Genomic DNA, 27030 nt, shown 5'->3' with positions numbered 1-27030 from the left:
TGTTACTCTGCAAAGTTTCTCTTCTGCAGTCAATCAGGTTTGATTGCAGTGGAGTGTCTCGTTTCATCACCGTTGTTTTGGAGTCTGTGTAGTGCAGGCAGAGCCTGTTGTGAATGCAGAGTGAAGATCCTGCTCAAAGGCATGGTTTTCATGGCAACACTCCTTTCATATGCTCCCACAGAGCTGCCAGGATTGCACAGGCGGGGAGGCTTTGCAGCTCTCCAGCAAGGCAGGGGAGAACCTCAAACGCTTTGTCTTTCTCCAGTGCTTTGCCAAGGTTTCAGCAGCCCAGGCACAGCACACCTGGATCGTCCCTGTGATCCTGTGCTGGGAAGGGGTTGTCTCTGAGCACAGTAGCTGTGGTGATCCCGTCTAAGCAGCTCTTGCCAGTTCAGGAGATTTCACACAGAATCACTGAGACTGGAAAAGACCTTTGAGCTCATGGAGTCCAACCTGTGCCCAATCCCCACCTTGTCCCCCAGCTCAGAGCCCTGAGTGCCACATCCAGGCGTTCCTTGGACACCTCCAGGGGTGGGGACTCCCTGGGCAGCCCCTGCCAAGGCCTGACCACCCTTTCAGTGAAGAAATTCCTCCTGATGTCTGAGAACTGCCTTGGAAGTTGCCACCACGTGGTGTAAGCCAAGCATTTGGCTTCTTGGGGAAGCTCAGCAAGGATCCCTTTGGTTTCCAACTGACACCCCGTGGCTTGGGGAGCTCTGCTTTGCTGCAGAGGGTGTTCTGCAATGCAAATATTGACGGGGAATCCTCACCAGAGCACTGTGTGGCCTCGTGTTCCCTGCGCTCGCTCCGGGGGATCCATTAGCAAACACTGCTGCAGAGATGTATTTTTTTCCTCTGATACTGAGACAGACAGGAATTTTTTATAAGATGTTAATTTCTAGCTGGTTTAGAACTGTATTTATCCAAGGGAATGTGCTGCATCTGACCCTGCACGGGAATGGTGCTGCTGCACATCAGGGGTGAGTGGCCATAGAGAAACTTCCTCTGTTTGTGTTGATACTTTAAATATTTAAAAACTTGTTACAGAAGGGAAGTTTAGTTAAATTAGGATTAAATCCATAGAATGTCTTACTGTGTTGGTGCATGTTTGTGAAACTTTCTCATCCTGTTCCTGTTACTTTCTCACAAGGAGGAAAGCTGTGCTTGGGAGTACCAGGCTGTATATTTTATACTGTATATCTGATTATTGATAAGGCAGCCCAGGGCTGAGTCTGCTGGTCTCGGTTTGTTGGGTGATTGGGGTTTTTTCTTCATTTTTTCTTGTCTTTGTTTTTACGAGGAGCAAATAAACATTCAAAAGCTTATTTAGAAAAGCTGGTCAGGATGAAGGCAGAAACTCAGGACAGCGAACAGCAGTTCACAGCCACTTGTGTTCCCAGATGTGTGTGTGTGTTGATCCTGAGTCCCAGCAGGCTGTCACTTGGGCTCTTCCATCACAGAAATCGGCTTGCCTGTTGGTCCTCTGGTTTCTTCTCATATGAGAAATTTGTTCAGCTCTGGTATGAAAAAATTTGAATTACTTTTTTCAGCCTGCAAAAACAAAGTCCTGGGCTCTGGAAGAGCAAGACTGCTGGTGGAACATTGCTGTTCTTCACTGACTGTGCTTTGGCCAGGCTGTTGTCTCTGCTGTCTCTGAGGAGAATAAATGTGAAGGCCAGAGGAGACCATTGGTTCATCCTCTCTGACCTTCTGCGTGTCTCAGGCTGCACAGTGTCACTGGGTCACACAGCTCTGCTCCTCTGAGGTGTCTGTGTCTCAGCCCTCTGAGATGAGGGTTGAATCGTTTCCCTTTCACGGTCAAGTGCTCTCCTTGTTTTCTTTCTTTCTTTCTTCCTCTACTTGTGTAAGGTATTTGTTGGCACCAGGATTTTTCCTCTTGTAGGTGCTTATCCACAACGTTCACGTTGTTCCTCGGTAGGGTGCATAGGATGACCTTAAATTTCTCACTCTGTGCCACTGATTCAGTTTTTAAAGCTTTTTCTGCACCGTCTATATTCTGTATGTCCTATTTTGACACTTTTTAAATGAGTGCCAAAATGGGAATACTTGGCAAAACATTCTGGTTTCAGTCTCAGCAGTGCGAGGCTGAGTCTCCTCTGCCCACTGCTCCCTGCCTGTGACACAGAGCTGTGCCCAGAGCCCTGGCTGCTACCAGGGCTTGGCTCTTGTGGCTGGATTTGCCACTTGGTGAGTCTCCATGTAACATGAAAACGTTCCAGCAAAGAGTTCCTTTACCTCTAGATCCCCCTTAGAAGGGTTTGGAGGGGGGTGTGTGTCTGTCTCAGAAACACGGTTTTTACCAGGAAACTGATGTGGATTTTTTCCCTGCCCTTGTAGGATTCCTGGAAGGCTGAACGACAGGAGGACTCCCCTGGGAGAGCTGAACTGGATCTTCACAGCCATCACAGACACCATTGCCTGGAACGTCCTGCCCAGGGGTACGAGGGGCAGGGGCAGCAGGGGGGCACAGCAGGGGCAGGCTCAGGCAGAGCAGATAAAAGTGAGACACTGAAATGAGGAGAAAATTAAACCCTCATATTGGAAGAACAGATCAGGCCTGATCTTAAAGCTGGTTAATTTTTTATTTCTTCTTTTACCAGAGCATTGCAGCAACCTGATCGTTAGAACCCAGAAAGGGTTTTTCTGTGCCAGCACAATTGTTTTAGCTTGAATAATTCTCTTTCTTACTGTATTTGCAAAGAGCAATCTGTTTTCTTCCGGGCTTACCATAAATAAAGGGTTTTTTTCCTCTTTGCTGGTAAGGCAGTTGTGTTTCCCATGAGTAACTTCATCCCATTCTCTACCCCTGTTCTGAATTGGTACTTCTGGAGCACAGGCAGCCAAATTTGTAAACAGTTCTCCAACTCTGCTCTTCCTAGTGCTCACACAGCATCAATTCTTCTCTGTCCTGTAGAAGAGAGCACATTTGCTATCTTTTAGGATTCATTTTGGCTTCTCATAAGCGCATCAAACTGCCAGTTAACAGATGGATAGTTCTTGATTAAACAGTACACAGAGGTCCTGTTCTCCCTCAGTAATTTTCCAAAAACTTAGTCAGGCTGAGCTGAAGTGAAAAAGCAAAAAGGGGGATTTTATCCAGAAAAGGCAAAAAAGAACCTGAGGTAGAAAGTGTTTAATTGTGTTGGTGTGAAATGGAGAGGAGCTGCAGTGCTTTGAGGGAGCTCTGCAGGCAGAGTTTAACAGTGGGTGTGTCACTCGCTGCAAAACTGCTGGAGATTCCTCCTCACTGGAACAAAATATTAACAGGGCTTTGTGTTTCAAACCATTTTTGCACAGTACCTAAGGTGCTGCAGATGTGCATCTGGTAACTCCTGCACTCTCTTGGCAGATCTTTTCCAGAAGCTCTTCCGGCAGGACCTGCTCGTGGCCAGTTTGTTCCGGAACTTTCTCCTGGCAGAGAGGATCATGAGGTCGTACAACTGCACCCCCGTGAGCAGCCCCCGGCTCCCCCCCACGTACATGCACGCCATGTGGTGAGTGACACAGAGACTGGGCAGCTGTGCCACCAGGGATTGGCACTGCTCGGGGTTGGGAAGGAATTCCTCCCTGGGAGGGTGGGGAGGCCCTGGCACAGGTTGCCCAGAGAAGCTGTGGCTGCCCCATCCCTGGAAGTGTCCAAGGCCAGGTTGGACAGGGCTTGGAGCAGCCTGGGCTAGTGGGAGGTGTCCCTGCCCACGGCAGGGGGTGGAATTGGATGAGCTTTAAGGTCCCTTCCAACCCAACCCATTCCATGATTCTGCTGAAATCTCCGCAGTGCTTCCCTGATTCAGTCAGTGGATCAGGAATGGAACAGCTTGTGGCAGCCTAATGCTCATCTCCAAAGCTGCTTCTGCTCTGTGCATTCCTAATTATCCTGTAATTCTGTGGTGCAGAACCTTCAGTCCAGCCATGTCATCTTTCACTCCAAATACCAAAGAAATGGGTCATCTGCTGCCTTTATTTTCCCAGAGTAAAGCTGGTCCCCTGGGATTGTGCAGGGTGGGAAGAGCCGAGGGCCTGGGGGAAGATCCTTAACTTGCATTGCTGAAGTAGAAGAAATTTTTGCTGCAGAGTTCATCTACTTTTACTGTTGCTTTTAAGATGATTAATGGAAATGGAGGTGGCACAGTTATCAAAATGCTCTTAAATGTAGTTCTGACGATCAAGCAAATGTCCCGTGAACAATCATAATAAAAATAATAATAATAACAGTAATAACAAAAATGCTCACTTTTATTTTCTTACTCAGTGTGATTAATAGAGCAGCACCAAACTGGGCAAAGTACAAACTGGTGCAGTGAGGCTGATGGGGTCCCTGGGGGAGAGAACAGAGCCTTGCTAAAGGCTGATAAAGTGACAGGAAAAGGTAACTGAGGGGGTTTAACCTGCCTGCATTTTCCAGAATCCTTTTAATAAGTTTCCTTCATAAAAATGTGGAGGAAAATGAATGTAGAGGAGGGATGAAGGGATGAGGATGAGTGTAACACGGAGTTCAAATTCTCTGAGCAACCTGGGCTAGTGGAAGGTGTCCCTGCCCATGGCAGGGGTGGAACAAGGTGAGTTTTAAGGCCTCTTCCAACTCAACCCATTCCATGGTTCCATGGTTTCTGTAGGGAATGGAGGCAGGCTGGCAGCAGGGAGCCCCAGGAGCCTTTGCAGTGCAGGCAGCCACTGAGGAGGCATTTGCTGGTACCACAAAGCTGCTTTAATTATGGAAATCCTGGAGGCAGTCGGGGAGCCTTTGGCTGGAGTTGTCAGCACCTGGGCAGCTGAACATTCCACGTGCTGGGACGTGGCAAACAATGTTCCTGAGTGCTTTGGATCAGGAGCTCCCGAGGAAAATGGCTTTTGTCATTTGTACATGGGGTGAGTTGGGGTGAGTTGTTTTATCAGTGTCACACGAGGGACTGGGACACTTAAAACTGAAGAGCAGGAAAAGCCACTCGAGTTCCCGTGGTGTCTTTGAGCTGCTGGTGCTGCTGGACATGGCAGAGCTCGAGCCATCAGCTGCAGTTTTCAGTTGCAGGAGAGTAGAATGTGGTGTTGCAGGAATTTTGAAATTAAGCCAGTAAATTTCTGAAGTTATTTATCTCTTCTTTGTTACCAGCATATTAAAAACCTATATTTTCTGTCCCTTGTAGGAATATAATTCATTCTTATTACCAACCTGTTAAAAGCCTATATTTCTGGCTTCCTATGGGACTATGACTTGACCTAGAGTTGGTGTTGCCATCCATGGGCTGAACCCCAGGCAGGAAACTGGGAACAGCTGGATCCTGTTCTGTCTCTCTCCCAGAGCTGCGTGGCAGCACGATGGAGTCTAAAACACATTTGCTTTGTTCATATTGTAGTTCTCCTGGAGCAGGATGGTGCTGGAAATTCCTTTGTGAAGGTGCAGGATGAAGCTGGAAACACCTTTGTGCAGCCCCTCAGAGCTTCCATGGGATAGTGGCATTGGTGCTGGCTTTTAGGATTCACCAGAAGAAATTCCTTAAGAACAGTCACACACAGGACTCTTTTCCTTGTGAATCCCAAACACTGGTGAAGTAGACAACAAGGGAGCAGAGAATTGACACACTTTGTTCCGTGTCCTCTAAAAAACGTGCAGTTTGAAGCAAATCCAGCAAAGGGGAAAATTCCACGTTCGTCAGAGGTGGCTCAGGGCGTCATTAGGAACTTTCAGTAAGGACAGATTTAGAAACTAATTTAGGACTCACTTAAATGTTTTCTAAAAATAGTCACCTTCCATTCAGGAATTTCCTGATGGATCACTGATCTGAAACCTCCAAACCCATTTTGCTGTTTGGATGAACTGGGTGATGTGATGAGGGCAGGAGAGTTGGGCACAGGGGTGCTGGAGAGGATGGAAACTTCCAACAGAGTGATGTGATGATCATGTTGAACCGATGTGCACGTCATTGTGTGGTGCATGGTACAGCAAGGGCTTCTGATTGCTGCTTTATGGAGACTTTTCCTGCATTTTTGCCCCCCAGCATGTCAGGCAGTGTTATGGGGAGCGAGTCCTGGCTGCCACAGCAAGATCTGCAAGTGGTGGGAGCAATGCTGCAAAAAATTCCTTACACTTGAGCATCAATTTACCTCCTGAATAATTCCAACTGCCCTTTTTTAGGCATTAAATCTCAACCATTTGCTCTTTTTCTCCTTTACTGACCCATGTCCCTGCCTGTCAGATAATTTCCCCCAGGTCACACTTGGGTGTCTCCTAATCTGGGGATCTGGCACAGGTATAAGGAGGACTGAGGCTGCTGGAGGAACAAGCTGCTCTGCCTTTGGGTTTAGTCCTCTTGAAAACAGCTTTTTAAAATATTAACCTAGTAAGTTTTTGTTCTGATCAATTCATTTGGGAAATCAGTCTTGCCCCTGCTCGTTATCCTTTTTACCCGAACAGTTGAGAAAAAGTGAGAACTTTCATTTTTTCAGAGACCCACAAGTCTTTCTTTCACCAAGAGGGCACCATGTTTCAGGATCAGGAGAGCTGATCTCTGTGACCATGCCCTCTTTGGTGGGATCTGACATGTTCTGTTTTTTCCTGCTCTTGGCCTTCTGAATTTTCCCTGCTCAGGTGTGAGCCCCTGGGGCACGGGCTGGTTGTGTTTGTGTGGTGCCTCACACTGCAAGTTCTTGGCTGCTGCAGGCACTGCTCTAACACAGGATTAATGTTAATATTAATATCTATTGATTGCCTGGCTGTGCTGCTCAGCTGTGAGTCCTTCTGGCTGTTGTGCATAAGAACAGAGCCCGGATGCTCTGTCAGCACCTTGATCTCTGCCCTGATGGATCAGGGTTTATACATTGCTGCTGTTGCCAGCTGGTTTTATTCATGGCCTTTGAAAAGACCTAGTAATGTCTTTGGAAATATTTCCTAACACGGGTCATATATTAGACCCCAAGTACCTTAATTATGCTTTGGAAGAACTGCAATTCATCCCTAATAGAAATACTCTGATGGTGTGTACACAGACCGTGAAATTCAGGTTGAAAGGGAGTCATAATAAAGCAAAAGAAAAGGAAACCATAATGCAGCAACCCAGTTACAGGTGAGAGAGGAGTCCTGGGGCACTGTGGAGTGTGCAGGATGGATGCAGGGCTGCTCAGCCATCCCTCGGGGAAATGAGGCTCACTGAGCTGCACTGAAACATTCAGTGTCTCAGCAAGAAGAAGGTGATTGTTTGAAGGGGTATTTGGAACTGTTTGACCTTTGAAGGATTAGATTAATTCAGATTACTCTGTAACCACATTTTTTTGTGTCTTTGTGTTAGTTTTAACATCCCTGAGTCCCATTATTGGACTACGGAGAGTTTGATGGAGAGGAACGTAGCACAAAAATAGCAAAGCCTGAGCTCTGAGTTGTGTCTGGAGCCAGGGGGATGTGCTGGGAGAAGGCAAGGATTTCAGAGTTGTGCCAAATATTCATAGCAATAACTGTTTTTTAAAAATAGCTGTGTCTGAGCAGCTCCCCAGCTGTGTCCTAAAGCAGCTTAGGAAGGTCACGGGGTCACTGCAACGCAGGTGAACTCGGGCTGGGATCTGGATGTTCAATCAAACAGGACGTGTCCTGCAGTTGTACTGACAGGAAGAACAAATGTGAACAGTCTGCAATACTTAAGGGTTCCAGAAATACAATTCAGAACAAGGAGGTACCCTGGGCCCGACCCCAGGATTGCACGTGGCCTCGGCTTCCCTTCAGCTGCTCCCCGGCACAAACACTCCTTTTCCCTGGTCCTGTGTGCGGTGCAGTGTGATACACACGACTCCCAGAGGAAAGGAGAGTGTTAAAAGATGTCAAGAATACATTATAAAAAGAAAAAGGGACATGAGAGTTAAAAGCATTAGACATTGACTCAGCCCAGAAAATGTGCGTGTAAGAAAATGTGCCTCCACGAGCTGCCAGCTCAGGGTGCCCGTGGGTGCAGACAGACACACGCAGCTCTCATGGGGCTGAATTTCTGCTGTTCAAGTGTTTCTGGGGGTTTCCATCGCCCAGCAAGTCGTGGGTTTGGGCAATAAACCAGTCCCTGAGCAGGGCTGGGACTCTGCCTTCTGTTCTCTGCTTGAAAGCCCAAACTTTGCAGCTCCTCTGGGAAACAAAGTAAAGAGGCAGCTGATGAGTGCATGTTAAATTATTGAACATTTAAACAGTCCTGCTGTAGTGAGAAGGGTATTTGACTGGGGAGGGGGAAGGGATTGAGAGATCCAGATAGATCTAGCTAGAGCTAAATCTAAGGGGCTTAAGGAAAGGGACTTGGGCTGAAGGGCCAAGAAAACCTGGGACTAAAACATAGAGACAAATACACGTGTGTCTGTCGTGGGAGAGGGACTGGGGGAGTGCTGGCCCTGGTGTTTGTTGTGCAGTGGTGAGCAGTGCCTTTTCACTGGTACTGATCCTGGACTGGGAGCTGCAGGATCCCCTGGCAGGAGGGGGCTTGGTCTCCCACCGTGGGTCCCTGGTTGAGCTGCTGGATCAGTTCCCTTCACAGACCCTTCCTGCTGATGTGCTGCCTGGCTTTACTTCTTTGGGATAAACAAAGTCACTTCCTTGCTTGTTTTTTTTAGTTGAGTCCATCTTCCAGCTAAGGGGAGATTTTAGCTTTTGGTACCTGCAGAGCAATTAGGACAAGGTAGTATAAAAACCCCTCATAAACACATTCTTTCATAGCCCAGTGTAGTGGAAGCACTGGGGTATTTTGGCCCTGTGTCACCTTATCACAGTGGAGGGTCTGGAGTACTGGAAGAGCACAGTGAGGAGGGAGGAAAGAATGATGCTGAGGGATCACTGAGCCCTTTTTGTACCAAATGTAGTGAAAACAGACCTTGCAGAGCCGTTTCCAGACAGCAATCTGTGCAAAGGGGGATGCAGAGATCTCTGGGTTGGCTTCCATAAATCACTTGTGGGATGCAACACCCCATCCTGGTTCCCTGCTGCTCCCTAATTTATCTCCTGTTTGTAGCTGAGCTGTGATGGGAGTTCAGGCAGCACATTTACCGTGTGCCCACCTCTCCAGCTCCCTCGGGCACATTGCAGCTGTCAGTCACTGCTCCTCCTCCCCACCACAGCCCTGACTGTCACGGGCACTGGAATGAGTGTTTTCCCATCCCTTTCTCTCCCCACCCCTGTGGTTTAGTCCTTTCCCATTCATTTATGGCTTGGTTTGAATCTTAATTATTGTAACACCTGTTTAGTGCCACTGCCTGTTCTGCCAGTGCAGTGAGGTACCTGCGTGCAACTTGTGTGTAACCTGGAGCCTGCTGAGGGAGGAGTAGCTGTTCCAGTGGTTGGAAACAGAGGAGCAAACCTGTGTGCTGGTGTCCTGTTGGGGTGGGAGGGTTTGTGTTTCCCACAGAGGGAACAGAAGCGGCGTGTTAAGGAAATCTGGAAGGGCTGGAGAATCGTTTGAAGTGTTTGATTGGAGCAGAGTCTCCTCCTCAGTTGATGTCAGTCAGCAGCTCTCAGCTGTGGTGAGCAGGAGCACTAAGATTACATGTTGAAGGTTGAGGAGGTTTGAGTGACGTTGGCCAGCCCTGCTGAAGGTTTGAGAAGTCTGAGTGGCACGGCCGAGTGTCTCTGCTGGCTTTTAACAGCCCGTTCTTAGAAGCGTAAAAAAGAGATTTTGTTTTAATCTACCAAAATCTCTTTTAGAATTTTTTTGTTTGTTCTTTCTGATAACACTTAAAGCCTTTGAGATTTGATCTCGTGGGGTTGCTTTGGACATTTTTGTAGCAGTATTAGTGCTACTTACCTAAAATTACTGTGAGGAGCTCAACATCTTAGTGCTGTGCCTCTGCAGTGTAATGACCTGCAAAGAATCCTTTTATGGGCAGCCAAAATCAGACCAGTTGTCTCTGATCTCTAAACCATTTTCTTCCTGCGTAGTAAAACTTGTCTCAAAGGCCCTGTGGATTGACATTTTGTAGTGCTGCAGAGAATTTCTTTAGGTGTTTTGCCCATTCTTCCAAGAAACTCAGAAAGTATGCCTTTGCTTGATGTAAAAGTATCTTTATATTTGCACTAGTTGCCTTTGCCTCAACCAGGAGTAAACACCTGTCCTGAGCTCTGTGTAAGTGTTTTGTCTCCAGCCTGGGTCTGTATGGAGCTCATGGGAAGCATTTTCTGCCCATGCTTTGATTAGCTCTTGATTAGCTCTTAATTATATTGGCAGCACGTTGTCAAGCGGAAGGTGAGTGTGGGAAGCTGAGGGACGAGGTCTGGGGCTGCCAAACCAAGCTGCAGCTCCTGAGTCCATGGAAAAAAAAAATGCAAGAGCCTTAGAATTTATTTTTCCATTAATTGGAGAGATTGGTTTTGGTCGAGAACAGCTCCCAGTTGTGCTGATGGGATAGATCGCTCGGCAGTGGGTCTGATGGAAGGTTTGTTTGACTCAAAACAGGGTGATTTAAGAAGTTATTAGAGCTGGTGACTAAAATACAGAGTATTGATTATCACCCACGGCCTCGTGTGTGCAGACGTTCCGAGGAGAAGAAAAATGGCTTTGGCTATTGATGTTAACACAGGATGCCACGAGCCACGGAAGAGCCAACGTGTCTGGAGAGGAAATCTTTCTTTTGTGGAAGAAACCCCATGGGTGGGGGTTTAACTTAGCCCTTCAGAGTGCATAAATTCATATGCTGAATGAAAAGTGCATGGAACGTCTCTGAGCAGAGTAGGGCTATAAGTTTCTGGGGTGAAAAGTAGCTGTTTCACTATTTTAGAGATGTCTGAGGAACTTTGGAGCCCAAATGCATTTATGTCAGTCTGTGAGCATGGTGAAGCAGCCTGTTGGCACCTTTGCTTTGCACTGGATCAGCCACAAAAGGTTCCTGGGCCACCACTTGTAACTCACCTGCTGTTGTAGCTGTTCCACTGAAATGTCCTAAGTCACAGCTGCCCAGAGCTGGGGTACCCCATCCCTGGAAGTGTCCAAGGCCAGGTTGGACAGGGCTTGAGGCACCCTGGTCTCGTGGAAGGTGTCCCTGCCCATGGCAGGGGGTGGAATGGGGTGGGCTTTAAGGTCCCTCCCAACCCAAGGCATTCTGTGAGTTGGTGATTCCAGACTTCAGCCACCAGTGGTACAGTAGATAAGAGTAAAAACTGAACTATTTAAGTATTTTCTCTTTTTCTGGTGTGGTGTCCATCCCTCCATCCTTGGGGTGACTCATGCAGAGCTGAGTTCCCTTCCCAGGGCTGCAGGGACACACAGGGACAGTGTCTGTGCCCAGGAGGTGCAGAAGGAGCACGAGTGTGGGGGTGTATCCATGAGCTGGGAGCTGAGGGGCTGCTCAGCAGGGATGGAGCTTCCTGAGCTGCTGTTTGTGGCTGGAATGCAGGACAGGCGAGGGCTGGGGTGCACATGGAGGTGTGAACTTAATCCTGGATTGGAGCTAATCCAGGATTAAGTTCATTTTTTGGTTTAAAAAAGAAGTGTCATCCGGGTTTGGATGAGGACAGGTGTGTAATAAGGCTGCAGCTGACTCTGGCTCCTTTCTCCAGTGCAGAGAGCATCGATTTCTGTGAACCTCTGTGAACTCATCCAGTGCTGGACTAGACCTTCTCACTGCTTTTCTGAATTGTGTCCACGTTATCCCTGCTTTTTGAAAAATACCAAGCACATCTAAGCCAGTCAGACAACACTGCTTTGTCCACATTGATGTATGATCAGAATTTAAATTTCCCTTGCTATTCCTTACGGATAACTTGTAATTCCTTCTCTTCCCTCTCTCACCCTCTCCTCCAGGCAAGCCTGGGACCTGGCTGTTGACATTTGCCTTTCCCAGTTACCCACAATTATCGAGGAGGGAACTGCCTTCAGGGTAAGTTGGGGAGTGTCCTGGGGTGTTGTGGGCCCAGTTTAACCCCCATCCAACACCTCGTCCCTTCTGCTTGTTGGGCCTTGAATTGTGGCAGTTTAAGGGTTTATACCTTTAGAAGGGAGTCCCAACGTGCAGCACAATTTTTTATCTGAAAGGCTTAAGTGTGAAAATTATCTCTTAGTAGAGTTCCTTTCAAATAAACATGAAATAGAGGTCGAGGGTATGTTCAGAGAGTTCTCCTAAGCTCAGTGTCATTGATAGGAGTCACTGGGGTTTTTTTGCTTTATTTGACTGAGAGAGCAGAAAAGTAAAATTTTTAATATTATATTTGTCTTAAATTCCTCTGTTCAGAATGGGTTTTCTTGGTATTCCTTTGACATTTCATGAACTGAAACCTTCAAACAATAATGATTGTACAATCTCAGGTAGCTGTTCCACCCTGTTGCCTTTCTAATTTTCAGTAACATTCTTGCATTTTGGTTGGGTTACCAAACTTCCTAAGTTTTTCTGGCTGTAATTGCAGGTTGTCTCCATAGCCTCGAGTGCAGGAGGAGAACTGTGGGCTCCTGCCAGGCTGGGAGTTGATCAGGATGCCCTGAGGCCTTTATCCTCCCACCCCTTGCTTTCCTCACTGTATGTGCTGTGTTTTAAAATGTAAAAAATATGATTTTTCTTCCCCTGGCTCATGTTCATTTTTATTTCAGGTCTCTAACAATGTCAGTGGGGGCTTTTATATTAGTGCTAAACCTCACCTGGATATTCTCTGTCAAATGAGCTGAAATTCAGCAGATTTCTGAGTATTTTGGGGTGAGAGGAGGCACAGACTTGCTGGGGATCAGACACAAGATCAGTAAATGAGTGGTCGTTCTCAGGTGGTGATTGATCAGGGCAGGGTGAGAACAATTTACAAGCAGCTTTTCCAGCCTGACAAGTGTAGTTTATTGTGGATTTTGGCTGGAACTGAGGTGGGCTGAGCCATCAGTGTGCAGTTGGGGCCAGATTCCAAGCCAAGCCAGGCACTGGACATAAAGGCAGGCTCAGGGCTCTTCAGAGCCATTCCTTCTGCTTCCATTTCCAGTCCAGGGTCAGTAACACCGTGGGGTTTGTGCCTGCTCTGCAGAGAGGGACAGACATCACCTGGGGACGACTCCCTGTGACACTCACAGCCGTAGGAATCCTGGCTGTGGTTTGGGAGGGAGTGGAGGGCTCACCCCTGACAGGGGCTGGAGCAGGCAGACACTTGCACCCCTCTGATCTATTCCCTGTGTTCTAATCAATGCTTTGTGCTCAACCCTCTGGATTTCTGCCTGGTGCCAAGTGTTGTGGTTCAGCAGAGGTTGGCTGGCCCTGGCCAGGGAGGAGGAAAGGGCTGGAGTCACTGAGGGCATGGCAGCCTGTTCACCACCCCATGGCACAGCTGGGATGGATGTCTGGGCCAGGGGAGGCACAGGGTTGCTGCTTCCCCTCCATTCCCTCACTGCTGGGGGCTGAGAGTCCAGCCTGACCTGGATAAATCCACTGACAGCCTCCTGAGGCTGTTCTGTCTCAGCAGCTCATCACAAACCATGTGTGTCTGACTCCTGCCTATTCCCGAAGTGTTCTTGCCTGGTCAGACCTGGAAAATACAATAACCTGATGGAGAAGGGCCTAGGGGGTCGTGCTGCTCCTTCAGGGGGTGTCTTTGGGTTGGTTTGCTCCCCCTCCTCCACCTCTTCACTCCTTTTTTCCCCATTGATTTCTGCTTCCTTGTGGATTCCTCCCTGGAAGCCGCTGCGTGCTCTGGTCAGTAGTTCTCACCCAGAGCTGGTACCACATACTCAGGGAGATGGATGGCACGAGGAGTTTATTTTCATTGCTGTTGGATTGTGTCTCTGGACTGGGNCTCACCCCTGACAGGGGCTGGAGCAGGCAGACACTTGCACCCCTCTGATCTATTCCCTGTGTTCTAATCAATGCTTTGTGCTCAACCCTCTGGATTTCTGCCTGGTGCCAAGTGTTGTGGTTCAGCAGAGGTTGGCTGGCCCTGCCAGGGAGGAGGAAAGGGCTGGAGTCACTGATGGCATGGCAGCCTGTTCACCACCCCAAGACCTCTTGTGATAACTTTTCCTCTTTCTCTACTCTTTCCTTCTCCTTGCTTCCAAACACTCACATAAAGGAATGCCAGCATATTTAAAGGGAATTACATTGGAAAACTCGTGTACATTTAAAAGCTGCCAAACAGACACGTCAGTTACAAAGAGTGCTTTTTGGAAAACAGTGAAGTCCAGAGGTGCCAAAACTATTTGCTTCGCTCCTGGTTTTTTACCCCAGCCCTGCACTGCTGTTCTTGCCCCCGCAGCACAGCCCCTTCTTCGCGGAGCAGCTCACGGCGTTCCAGGTGTGGCTGACCATGGGCGTGGAGAACCGCAACCCCCCGGAGCAGCTGCCCATCGTCCTGCAGGTGAGCGCTGGCCTGGGGCCCTGCCTGGGCCTGGGGACCCTGCCTCTCCTGCCTGGGGGCCCTGCCTGGCCAGGGGACCCTGCCTCTCCCTGTCCATGCCACATGTCCGTGCCTCCCCTGCCTGCTCAGCACAGGGCTGCCAACCCCATGGCCTTGGGGAACAAAAATTCTGTGGGCTTCTCCAGGATGAATTAGAGCTGGTTGCATGTCCACTAGACCCGTGCAGATGAAGCCCAAGTGCTTTTCCAGCCCCATCCCTTGGCTCCCTTGGGCCAAGCTCCCACTCCAGTCCATGTGCAGTGGTGTCAGCTCTGCTGCCTCCCCGGAGTCACTGATTCTCTGAGCAGCACATCTTTGTTGTCTCTCCTATGGCATCTCTCCTCTGTATCCCAGCTCTATCAGGCAGAGACTTTTATCTTCCCCCTCTTTTCAGAGAGTGGAAGTTACTGCAGCATAAACAGTGTGGAAATGGCTCCTTTATCCATCTGGTACAGCCTGGGAAGTGTTCCCTTTAATGTGGGGCTGAAATTTTGCTGCAAGAACATAGAAACAAGTCTCTGAAGACTGTGCCTGGAGGAATGTAGAGTTCTGGTAGGCTTTGCTCAGACAAAACAAAGTTCCTATGTTTAAAGGAGAAGTAAATCCAGGAGAAACAGAACAGGGCGTCTCAGGTGATGTTTTATGGCAAGGCCCACATTGCAGTTGTCATCTGTCACCTGCTCTGGCCTCTCCTCCCCTGCAGTTTGCACTGACAGAAATACAAACCCTGGCCCAGGTGCCTGTGGGCTCTGCTCTACCAATAGCAGAATTAAAAACCTTTCTGATTAAAGGACTGTGGTCCCAGTCCCTTCTAAAAGGGTCTGTGGGGAGACTCTCCTTCCCTGTCAGCTGCCAGCTGGATCTGTGACTGACAGCACCATCCATCTCTGCAAGACCAAACTTTAATTTCCTGAGCCTCCCAAGCCTTGAGAGATGATGTAGATGTGGAGAAGTGTGGTTTGTCTCTGTCACTGTGATGGGAGCAGGCAGGCTTCTGCTCCAGCTCCAACTTTGCTGCTTTCCAATGGATTGTTTGGCACCAGCGGGCTCTGCAGGCAGCAAAACTCTGCAGTGAAACTGGGAGGTCACCTGGCAAAGGAACCTGCTTTCCTGCCTGGAGCAAAAACAAGCTGGGACAGCGTAATTATTGTTACAGTTATAGAATATTAATTGTACAGTGGACTCAGATGGGTTGTTAACAGGTCTGAGATGCTTAGAGAGCAGCTGAGGCAGGGTGGGAAGGGATGGTTTCAGACCCTTTTTGGTGTCTCTTTGCTTTGACCCATGGGAGTGCTCAGACCCTGCTGCTGTCACCCCACAAAGGCTGATTCTGTGTTCCCAGTTTAGATTGAGGCTGGGGAGGCCCTGGCACAGGTTGCCCAGAGAAGCTGTGGCTGGCCCCTGGATCCCTGGAAGTGTCCAAGGCCAGGTTGGATGGGGCTTGGAGCAACCTGGGCTAGTGGGAGGTGTCCCTGCCCATGGCAGTTCAGGCTATTGTGTGGATCAGCTGGGGAAGTGGGAATGGGAAATCCTGGGAGATGGAGGCCTTTGTTTGGGTTGGACAGTAATGGAACAGAGCTTTTCAAAGCAGACATGGTGTGCTTTGGTGGAATGTTCTTGTGGGATGCCAGCAGTGTGGAGCTGAGATTTGTATCTTCACCTGGAAAGCCTTTTCAATTAGATTAATTTCTTTGCCCAGCTATGACAGAATTTGGGGATTTCCTTGGCTTTTCTGCAGGTCAGAGGATCCCAGCCATGTGGGATCTGAGCACCCTGCCCCTGCCAGGTCCTGCTGCTGTCCCAGCCCTGCCTCAGCCTCCACCTGCCCTGGTTTCTGGTACTGCTTTAATCACAAACAGCTGCCCCTGTTATTCCTGGGCTGGTTTATAGAATAGGTGCCAACTAGGGCAGGATGACCAAAATCCTTTCTCTTATGACCTGTCCTGAGATCCGAGCTCAGCTACTCAGAGTGAAACGTTATTATCACATCCTCCTGTTTCTTCTGGACTTTTCCTGCACTACTTCAGTATCCAGTACCAGTCACCCACAATGTGAGACATGAGCCAAGTAATTTAGTTATTCTTCAATGTTAAACATGAAAAATAATTTAATTTCAATATGCAACGTGGAAAAACACTGAGAAGGGGATGGAATTGGGGAGGTAAATCAAGGAACCTCTTTCCCTGAGATCCATCTGAGGGATGTTGCTCAATTTAAACCAAGGATTAAATGTTGCATTCCAATATCTTACATCTGTTAAGGAGATTAAGAACTGCAAGTCTATCTGTTAATATTTCACACCAGGGTAGGTATAAGCCAGTAAACCACTACCTCATTAGCGTTGTCAGACTCTGTTTTAATGAGATTTTTATTAACGACTAATGTGACCTTTTGCTCCCTCTTAAGTCTCAGATATTGATTTGCCAAGGAAAGCAAAGCCTCTCCTTGTGCTCCTGAGCTGTTTGGAGAGTGGGAGGCTGGGCTGTCGCTTCCCTTCGGATCCCGCTGCAGGTGCCATCACGTTCCTGCTCTGCTGGGCAAGGCAAATCCACAGGAATTGCTTCCCCCTGTGTCGGGAGCAGCTCCCCAGGAGCGTTCCTGGGGTGTGACCCCTCGCTGGCCAGGCTCTCACAGCCAGGGTTTGTCCCTCAGCCTCTCATTCAGGCCGTGCTGTTCCAGGTGCTGTAACGATCCCAAGGTCCCTTCCCCGTGCTCTGCAGGCACAGGGATTGCTGCTCCCTGTACAATATCCCTCTTCCCTCTCCTCTGCAGGTGCTGCTGAGCCAGGTACACCGACTGCGAGCTCTGGATCTGCTGGGAAGGTTCCTGGACCTGGGTCCCTGGGCTGTCAGTTTGGTGCGTGGGTGCTGCACGTGGGCTTGGAAATTCTGCTTTGTCTCAGTATGGGTGATAAATACAGATGGTGATTTAGGGAAGGAATGTGTGGAGGATAATCCACATATTTGACAAATGAGCAGTTTTGTGTGTTCATGTGTGGGAAATGCAGCAAGTATCCCGACAAGAACAATGGTTTTATTAATCAAATCCATTTCCATGCTCATTTCCATTACAGTGGAGTTCCTTGGGAATAGTTTAGTGTAAAATAGTGTAAGGGGCAAACCAGGAGGAAATAACTGGGACGAGTAAGGTTTGTCATGTAAAATAAATAGCCCAAAAAAGCATACACATTTTTTTTCTGTTTTCTCAGCTTACTGTCTGCATCACTTTCTTATCTTTCTTTATCTGTTTGGATTTTACAAGCTCTTCTGAGCAGGCAGCAGCTGCATTCTGCAGTTTGGGAAGTGGCAGCACAGTGTGGAGCATAAATAAGAATTTAACAGAGGAGCAGTTTAAAACAGTCCTGTAAATGGAGCTGTTGGTTGATAAAAGTGAAAATGAAGCACCAGCTGGTTGTGGAGCAGCTCAATGATGGGACTTTTTAGTGGTTTTCTTTACCTCCCTCCTCCATCTCAGCCAGGAGTCCCTTCTGCAGAGGGAGGCTGGAGGCACAGGCAGCTTGGGAAGAAAGTGTGTGTTAAAGGGGGTGTTAAAACCTCTGGATTGTCCAATTCTGTGAGGATCAGGACATAGCTGAGGTCAGCATAGGGCCCTTTGCTCTGGCTGGGACGTGTATTACACCCTCACTGGCCGTGTCAGGACCATGCCCAGCTGCCCCAGGTTGGGGGGCTGCTCACCCTGAACCCCACCACACATTCCCTCTACACTGAGCTTTGGGAAGGCTGTCAGCCCTCACAGTGGGATCCTCAAGGATTTCCTGTGTTCCCTGCCCTCCTGGGAGTGCTCTCTGATCCCATGGGAAAGGCTTGCTAAAAGTCTGTGTAAGGAGAGCCCTGTTAATTTGCAGTGGGAAGGCTGGAACTGCTGAGCTGTTGCAGTGTTTGGAGAGAGCAAACAGCCCCAGCTGAGGGGAGGGAGCAGATTGTGAAGTATAAAATAGCCCAGGCTGGAAGGAGGGAAAGCTGGTGCTGGATTAGCTCGGAGTCTCCGTGGACCAAATGAGTCTGGAAATATCTGGTGACATTCAAGATTAAAATGAGCAACAAACACACAGGGATCCCCTCTTTACTAGGAATGTGGGAAAGTGTTTTCTGCCAAGTTTCTCAGCTGTGTCATTAAAGATGCTGTGTCCTGGCAGCACGCTGTGATCGGCCCTTGGGGCTGAGCTGCCTCGGGGGGTTTGTTCATGGGGGTTTGTTCACAGGGGGTTTGTTCACAGGGGTGTTGCTCATGGGGGTTTGCTCTTCTCTCTGCCTCCCAGGCCCTCTCTGTTGGCATTTTCCCCTATGTGCTGAAGCTACTTCAGAGCTCAGCCCGTGAACTGCGACCACTCCTTGTCTTCATCTGGGCCAAAATCCTGGCAGTGGACAGTGTAAGTCCTCCTGGTTCTTCGGGGTTTCAGCAATGTGCCTTTTTTTTTGAAGATGGCCTCAGACAGAGCTCTAGTTGGTGGGGTTTGAGATAAATAATTAAGTAGTAAGTAACTGCAGATAAATTTATATAATTGTCTATACGGCTCTATGGTTTGTGGGTGCAATTAGTTGAGCACAATAAAATTATTAGGAGAAGTGCACACATTTATTCAGGCACAATTATAAGCCCATATAGAATGTCTGAACTGCTTGTGGATGCTGGATCTTTCCTATTTGGGGGTTATTTTTGCATATCTCCTCCATTTCAGTATGGAGAACAGCACTGAATTGGTTGAAGTTTTCCCCTCTGTTGATCCAGCATTGTCAGGTTTAGTTTTATAACTATATTTTCATTAACATCCTAAGAGGATTTTGGAAAGCAAAGAAAATGAAAACTATTCATCTTAGAGCTAGTCTTGAAAAGCTCATTTCTGAGGCACCTGAGGCTGGGGCCTCAGCCCCAGGTTCGTGTTGGGAGGCTAAGGTGTGATTCCCACCTGGTGTCCCATTGTCCTCCCCTCCAAGAGGGCTGTCTTCCCTCCTGCCCCCTCACACGCTCCCTCCCATGCTCTGTTGTTGCCTCGCTCATTTGCAGGCTTTGCTTTACAGCAAGACAGAAAAAATACTCTTAAATGGTGTATTTGGGGTTTTTTTCCACAGTTTCACTCACTGACTCCACCAACACATGGTGGGAGTGGGAAGGGAGGAGGGGGCAGGTTCCCCAGGGAAGGGCCATGGGCTCTGCCGAGGGAGGGGACAGGCAGCAGCTCCTGTTTCTTGCAAACAGAGTATCTCCTGTGAGTTCTGAACGTCCACACCGAGCCTGCAGCCTGTTTTGGTCACGTTGTATTATTCACAGCTGCTTACTCTGTGAGGAGGAGGAGGTGTCAGTGGTGCTGGATTCCAGATTGTTCACAGGATCTGAGCAGGGAGGGGTCTAGTGAGTGTTCTGGTTTTAGAGCCATCCTTTCCCTCCCTTGAGCCTTAGGAATTTGGGTTGGAGAGGCAGCACAGTCAATGAGTGTGAAGCTGGGCAGCCTCCCCTCTGTGTGCCTACATTAAAGCCAAGAGATTGTTTTGTGGAAGGAACAGAAAGTAATGACACTGAGGAAGAAAAGGGGCAGAGGAAGCCTGGTGTGTGCAGTGACACAGGAGCCAGGAAAGCCTCTTGTAGCTGCAGCTTGGCAGCAGTCCAGGCCCTCTGCTCTTTGCTCTGCCAAAACCAGCAGCTTCACTCCCCTCAGCAATAAACTATTCTCTTGCATCTCTGCCTTGCCATCCCCTCCCCTTTCAGCAGCCAGTTCCCTCCTTCACCTTCTCCTCCTGATAAAAGATGCAGGATCCTGTCTCTGGCCCGGAGCACCCAGGGGAGGTTCATTGCCAAGTCAGTGTTTCCTCCCTTACATTTCCACTTTGGTGCTGTGTATCCTTTTGGTGTGACCCCATTACATCAGCCTGGAGCCTGAGGTGGTGTGTCAGCAAACCCATGTGCTTACCCCAGCCAGGAAACCTGCCCTGTCTCCTGGGGGGCTTGGAAAGGCATTGGAGCTGCTCTGCAGTTTAGGTTGTGTGTAGTAGGATAAATACTGTGGAGGTTTAATGTGGGGCACAGATATCCCATTTAACTCTTCCCCAAGCAGGAGGTCACATTTCCAGCTGCTGTTTGTGTCCCTTTGGGGGTAGCAGAGGGTTCCCTGCTCCTCCCTGTCAGCCCATTCCCACAGGGTGTTTGGTTGCAGCCCCAGGAAGCGTTTGAGCTTTAATTTGCTTCTCAAATGAAAACAAGATTTGAGAAAAATGATTGAGACATGAAACGTTTATACATCACTGGAGGAGCGAATTCATGTGTGTTGTAGTTCTCATTGAGGTTTTCTTGGTCTCTTTTTCAGTCGTGCCAGGCTGACCTGGTGAAGGACAATGGACACAAGTATTTCCTTTCGGTTCTCGCAGATCCTTATATGCCAGTAAGGACAAGTCATGTTTATTCAGACTCCTGTAGCATTTGCTTACCTTGTTTTAGCTGATCTGTTCTGTTCAGCTTCTGTTCTGGTGCTGGTGTGGGGCTGCCCCCCATACCAGGGCTGTACTGGGAGTCAGCAATGCTCCCACCAGTGTGACAGAGGCAGCCAAACCAAACAAGGATTTACAGACAAAGTTCTATAAGGAGATTACTCTGTGGGAACTGGGGGCTCCAGGAGGCTGCAGAGACAGGGAATTGCCCCATAGCTTTGGCAGTTCCCTCAGCAGCAGTTGTTTGGGTTCCTGTAGTGGGTGCTGGGGAGCCCTCCCCAGAGCAGGGTGCCAGGCTGGCTGGGGGGATCGTGTGGGCAGGCTGGGGAAGTGTCTCAGGTGTGACAGGCTGTTGCCAAGAAAATTCCAGCTTTCTTTCTTCTCTCTCATTATTTTAATGTGACACAAACTGCATGTGGCACAAACTTAGAACAGTGCCACGTCTCAGGATGGGGTGTAGCTGTTCCCTGCACTGTTCTCCAGGTAACCCTCAGTTGTGGGTTGTTTTCAGGCTGAACACAGGACAATGACAGCATTTATCCTGGCTGTGATTGTGAACAACTACAACACTGGGCAGGTGAGTTCCAACAGCCTTTTCCCTTCAGTCTCTCCTGCCTCTCTCTGCCTTATGCCTTTACTTCGATGGAGGTGTCCTGGCTTGCATTACAGCCCAGCTCTGAACTGGGAAACTGAGCTAGAAGGTTGTTTTATGTTATTTCTGCACGGATAAAAAAAAAAAATTGGCCTGGGGGTGTGACAAAGCACCTGGCAGTGGAGGATAAGGACATGAGTCACTCCACAGCCACCCCTCCAGCAGCCACTGGCAGACTGGGAAGGAAACAGTGCCTGGTCCTGTCAAGTGGGAACCCAATGGTTGGGAATGGTCTGTGGAATCAGCCATAAACCCTGGGGCTCTCACAGGTGCTAGGAATACTTCCAGTGAGGGAAAAACAGGCTGTATGCCTTACAGGAAACATTTCTAATGCTCAACGATTTAACCAGCTCTAGTAGCCTGTGCCTGCCCTTCCCTTCACGCTGCTGCCAAGTGGGATTTTGTTACAAAATCAGTATAAAACCACTGAATGATTATTTTCTCCTGATTTTCTGTGTCTTTCAGAACTAGTCTTGTTTTGTGGGGATGAGGTGGGGGGCTGTCATGCCCAGTAAATGGCGTTGCTCTGTGTTGCAGGAAGCCTGCCTTCAGGGGAACCTGATTGCCATTTGCCTGGAGCAGCTGAACGATCCCCACCCGCTCCTCAGGCACTGGGTGGCCATTTGTCTGGGCCGGATTTGGCAGAACTTTGACTCGGCCAGGTGGTGTGGAGTGAGAGACAGCGCTCACGAGAAGCTCTACAGCCTCCTCTCGGATCCAATCCCAGAGGTAAAAATCTAACTTTCCTGGTAAATGCCAGTTGAATTGGTGGAATTCTGGCAGAGGACAGAAATTCCTATGAACCAGGGCCTTCCAGAGCTTTATGTTTGTGTCTGGTTCAGCGAAAGATCTTGTTGCTGTTTCTTCATGGTGGTGCAGATCAAACAAGCCCTGCAAGAGGAGCATCCAAAGAAATGCAGGGGAAGTTCATACAACCCCAGCACCCTGGGATCTGGGCACTGGAGTTGGGAAACGCCACGTTTTTTGCTTCCTTGCATATCACATTATTAAAATCAGATTGTTAGAAATGTGGTCCCAAAACTGACCCTGTGTTGCAAAAAAACCTTTAGTCTTTTTGTCCAAGTGTGAAAACTGTTCTCCCACTGCCATGTGTGAAAATCCACCTTCAGTTGGATGTGTTTTACCTTTGTGACACACTCCCCAAGAGAAGGGACTGTGCTGAGCCTGGCAGTGACTGACAGAGCCCCTCAGAGCCCGGGGAGGTGACAGCACACATGGGAGAAGGGAGCTGAGCTAAACACCTCTAATAACATGCAGAGATTAAAGATGAGAATCCCCTCCCCATTCAGCCTCTGTCCTGCATCCTCCACCTCCTGTCTCTGGCCCCAATCTCCCCACATTGTGAACAGTGTTTCTGCAGAGGTGGGGTGGGCTGTCCAAAGTTTTTTCTTGATTTTTTTCCTTTTTTCCCTCAACTTCTACATTTCTAGAAGCCCATATTTGAAGACTGTAGTCCGCACTCCTGTTATAGATTCACATCCCAACAGGAACTCTGTGTTTACCTTATTGCTGTTCATTAATATTCAAGGCAACGCAACTGGAAGAATCACCCATGGGAAGGTCACCAAGTATTCTGGGAAATTAAATATATCCCGTGTCTGTGAATACTTAAAGCTCAGTGCTTTGCTGAGGCTGCCCGGGTCGTTACTCCCCGTGGGCTTCCCTTACCCCTCGCTGTTCCCCTGACACAGCAGTGCAGGTTCCCAGAGGGGTGCAGTGGGTCCCCTGGCAGAGGAGGCAGTGGCTGAGGCTGTCTGTGTGCCCAGGTTCGCTGTGCCGCCGTCTTCGCCCTGGGGACGTTCGTGGGGAACTCTGCGGAGCGCACGGACCACTCCACCACCATCGACCACAACGTGGCCATGATGCTGGCCCAGCTCATCAACGACGGCAGCCCCATGGTGCGCAAGGTACGGGGGGAGCCCTGCCCCGGGCTGGCAGGGGGGGCTGCCTTCCACAGTCTTCCCAGGGAGCTGCTCTGCCTTGGAAGGGTCTGGTCCATCACGGAATCATCATCGAAGCCCAGAGTGCCTTGGGTTGGGAGGGACCCTAAAGCCCATCCAGTGCCACCTCCTGCCATGGGCAGGGACACCTTCACTAGCCCAGGTTGCTCCAAGCCCCGTCCAACCTGGCCTTGGACACTTCCAGAGATGGAGCAACCACAGCTCATGGAGTCTTCACCTTCAGCTTCTGCAGAGAGGTGTCAGCACAAGTGATGAGCAACATCAGCTCAGTGCTGAGGCCAGAGGCTGCATGCTCAGGGGTCTGTCCAGCAGTGTCCAGGGGTGCTGCTGCATCCACGTACCCTTTGGCAGCACAAACATTGCAGCACTTCCCTTACTCTGCACTGTCAGGAGCCCCTGACAGGAGTGATGCAGGTGCAGCTGTGTCAGTGTCCACATGTGGACAAGGTTGTTGTTCAGATCTGTGTTTCTGTGGGTTGACTGTATCAAGAGTTCCACTAAATGTCTGGAAGAGGAGGGATCATCTCAGGAGGCTGTGGGAATTTTTATATCCTAGGGTTTTTTTAATTTAAAGAGAATGTGGAGACAGGGATAAGGAAGTAGAGCAATTACACTAGAGTCTTCTCAGGTGCACAAAACACTGAGAATTCTTGCTGGGCTGCTCTTCTGCTGATCACCAGTCTGATTGCAATAGTTTACATTACAGGATCTCAGGTTTTAAATTAAATAGTTTTGTGTTGCTAAAAACATGGAGTGGTGGCAGTCCTAGGGGAGGAAGAGGAGAGGGAGTCAGAATGCTGTGGAGAGAGTGAGAGCTCTGTTCAGTGAGATCTTCCTGCCTTTAGAACCCCAAGGATGGATCACAGGCAGCTTCAGAATAGTTCTTCAGATTTGGGAGAGTTACAGTTTCTGATGCACCATCATACATCAATAGTACATTAAATAGTTTCTGACATTCTGGATTGTTCTTGAGGGCTGTTCTGAGGTGTCCTAATGCTTGTGTTTACTTAACTGGAACATCAACACCCTGGCACTTGTCACCAGCATTGCAAGGATTCATTTCTGTTGTCTTGTTCCAGCATTTAATCAGTTTAATTCAAAAGAGAGCTGCGTGTCACACTGAATGCTCTGTGAGATTCATAAATCTCTCCTTGGGAGATCAGTCTCTGAACAGAGACAGCAGCCAAAGCCAGCTCTGGCTCCTGTTGCTGCTCAGTGCTTTCTGTGATACTGCTTCAGTTTGACAACACTGGGCAGAATCAGTGACAGAATCATGGAATGGTTTGGGTGGGAAGGGACCTTAAAGCTCATCTTGTTCCAAGCTCTACCATGGGCAGGGACACCTTCCACTAGAGCAGGTTACTCAGCAGTGGTAGTGCTGGGTAGGAGTGGTGGAGTAGTGGGAGCCAGTTGAGATAGAAAAGGCTTGTGAAGAATTAGGTCTGGACCCTGCAGCTCATCTCTGTGAATTAAGGGAGAATTATTAGCCTGGGTGGCCAGCTAATAATAGCAGAAATAATGACCACGTTGGTCTGTGTTTGCCTGCAGTCCCTTGTTTCTGGCCTGTGTAACCATGAGGTGTTCCTTGTGCTCTTTCCCCAGGAGTTGGTGGTGGCCCTGAGTCACCTGGTGGTTCAGTACGAGAGCAATTTCTGCACTGTGGCTTTGCAGTTCATAGAAGAGGAGAAGAATTACCCTCTGCCTTCTCCAGCTGCCACAGGTGGGGGTTTGGGTGGGCGGGATCCTTCGTCGTACCTCGTTCCCTTTTAGCCTGACAGAAAACCACGGAATTTTGTTCATGTTAGTGGTGTTTTAGTTACATGTTTGCTGGGAAATAACCAGAACACTCTGACTGTTGGTGATTACACCTCTAATTGGTGTGTTTTGCCTCTGCAGAGGGGGGCAGCCTGACGCCGGTGCGGGACGGGCCGTGCACACCGCGGCTGCGCTCGGTCAGCTCCTACGGCAACATCCGAGCCGTCACCACGGCCAGGAACCTCAACAAGTCCTTGCAGAACCTCAGCCTGAATGAGGAGTGTAAGAGATTTCAGAATGCTTTCAGTTCCCTTCCCTTCCCCCCGGCCCCACTGTGCCAGCCAGGAGACACCACGTCGGGACAGCAAGGGCTGGAACCGGCGCTTCAGCCCCAGTTATCCAGCTCCGAGGGCTTCCGTGAGAACCTCCTTCAGAATTAGTTTCAATTTTCTGGTCATCAGTATTGATTTTCCTGAGTGTTTGGGGACCAAAAAGGTGTCTTCCAGCTTCCAAGCATAAGTGGATTTTTAACTCAGTCTTTTGCTTATTCTGTGTTTAATCATTCAGTATTAAAAAGGGGAGTTGTGGGTTTGCCCACACCTTCCCTGAGTGTGGCAGGATTTAGGAAAGAGCTGTTATGTCTGGGTAAAAATTGTTCTCTCACCAGTCCTTGTTCCAGCATCTGTTCTTTTCTCTTGGCAGCTGGAAGCTCTGTTGCATTTTCCCCTGGGAATCTGAGCACGAGCAGCAGTGCCAGCAGCACCTTGGGCAGCCCCGAGAACGAGGAGTACATCCTGTCCTTTGAGACCATCGACAAGATGAGACGAGTCAGCTCCTACTCCTCCCTCAACTCCCTCATAGGTGAGCAAAGCCTCTCCTGCCCTTCCCTTGGGGTCACCTCTTGACTGTGTGGAAGGCTGGGATCCTGGCTCCTGCTTGATCTCACTCCAAGAAAATTTCTCACAACACTAGAAATTTTTGTGTTTGGTTGGGTGGCTCCTGCTCTGGTAGGAGGACTGGGAATGGGAGCTTTTGGCTCCAGCTCTGAGCTTCGTTACAATGGACAATGGTCCTGTTAGGAATTTAAGCACAAAAATTGGGGTATACAGGAATTCCACACCCACTGCAGTTTCACTGGCTAGACAGTGAAGCAGGGACTCCCCATCCCGTGGCTGCAGCAGCTGAGCCTCAGCACTAACTGCTTCTCTGGGGATTTGTCATGTGGGTTGTGTTTCTGTACAGCCCCTGTGCTGTGTTACTCCTCCAGGGAAACCTGACCCAGCTTGTTTCCTCTGCAGGTTTATATGTATATAGTTAAAACAGGACTTAAAAAGTCCCAGATTGTGTCTTAAAAGCAAAAAGACTGAGTGTTCCATAGAACTCTGAAGGTTCCATGGCTGATCCTGCTGCCTCCCATCCCCTCTCCATTGTCTCTCCTGGATAAACAGCTCTGGCATCATGAGCACCACTCAGCAGCCCCTGTCTGTCCCATTTCCCTCTCTGGGTGATGTGCAGAACTCTGCAGAGCCCAGTGCTGGGGCCCAGAAGGAAGGGGAGTTGTCCCTGTGTTTGTGCAGTGCCTGGCTGATTTGGGTAGTGGATTGTTTGCATTTCTTTTATGGAACAAACTGGAACGTTTACATGAAGCTCTTCCACCCCAGTTGTTTTTCAGGTAACTTCCCCAGTGGTGTCTGACTGCCACAACAGCTTTGCTTTAAACTACCTGTAGCTTTTCAGACAACCTAAGCCATTTTGGCACGACAGCACAGGCACCAGGCAGAAGAACCTGGCTTTTGGAATGGCCTCTTTCCAGGGAAAGCAGCACCACAGGGAAATGCTGGAGGAAGTCTCTGTATTTCCTTTGTAATCAGTAAA

The 27030-nt window shown here is 49.1% G+C and overlaps 1 protein-coding gene across 1 annotated transcript in view; it reads left to right on the top strand.

The window, feature by feature from the left end:
* The window catches only part of RPTOR (regulatory associated protein of MTOR complex 1), a 102728-nt gene that overhangs the window by 38216 nt on the left and 37482 nt on the right, over positions 1-27030 (top strand). The window contains 13 exon segments of the mRNA XM_029959973.1: positions 2359-2459; positions 3371-3515; positions 11772-11847; positions 14186-14287; positions 17099-17182; positions 18606-18716; positions 20646-20720; positions 21278-21343; positions 21956-22147; positions 23206-23346; positions 25003-25120; positions 25297-25437; positions 25858-26016. Coding sequence (XP_029815833.1) covers positions 2359-2459; positions 3371-3515; positions 11772-11847; positions 14186-14287; positions 17099-17182; positions 18606-18716; positions 20646-20720; positions 21278-21343; positions 21956-22147; positions 23206-23346; positions 25003-25120; positions 25297-25437; positions 25858-26016 — 1511 coding nt within the window.

This window comes from Manacus vitellinus, unplaced genomic scaffold (assembly GCF_001715985.3).
Source record: "Manacus vitellinus isolate BGI_N305 unplaced genomic scaffold, ASM171598v3 scaffold_24_pilon, whole genome shotgun sequence".
In the NCBI taxonomy this organism is placed as follows: Eukaryota; Metazoa; Chordata; class Aves; order Passeriformes; family Pipridae; genus Manacus; species Manacus vitellinus.
Note: the sequence above shows the minus strand (reverse complement) of the source record. Positions and strands in the feature narration are given on the sequence as shown.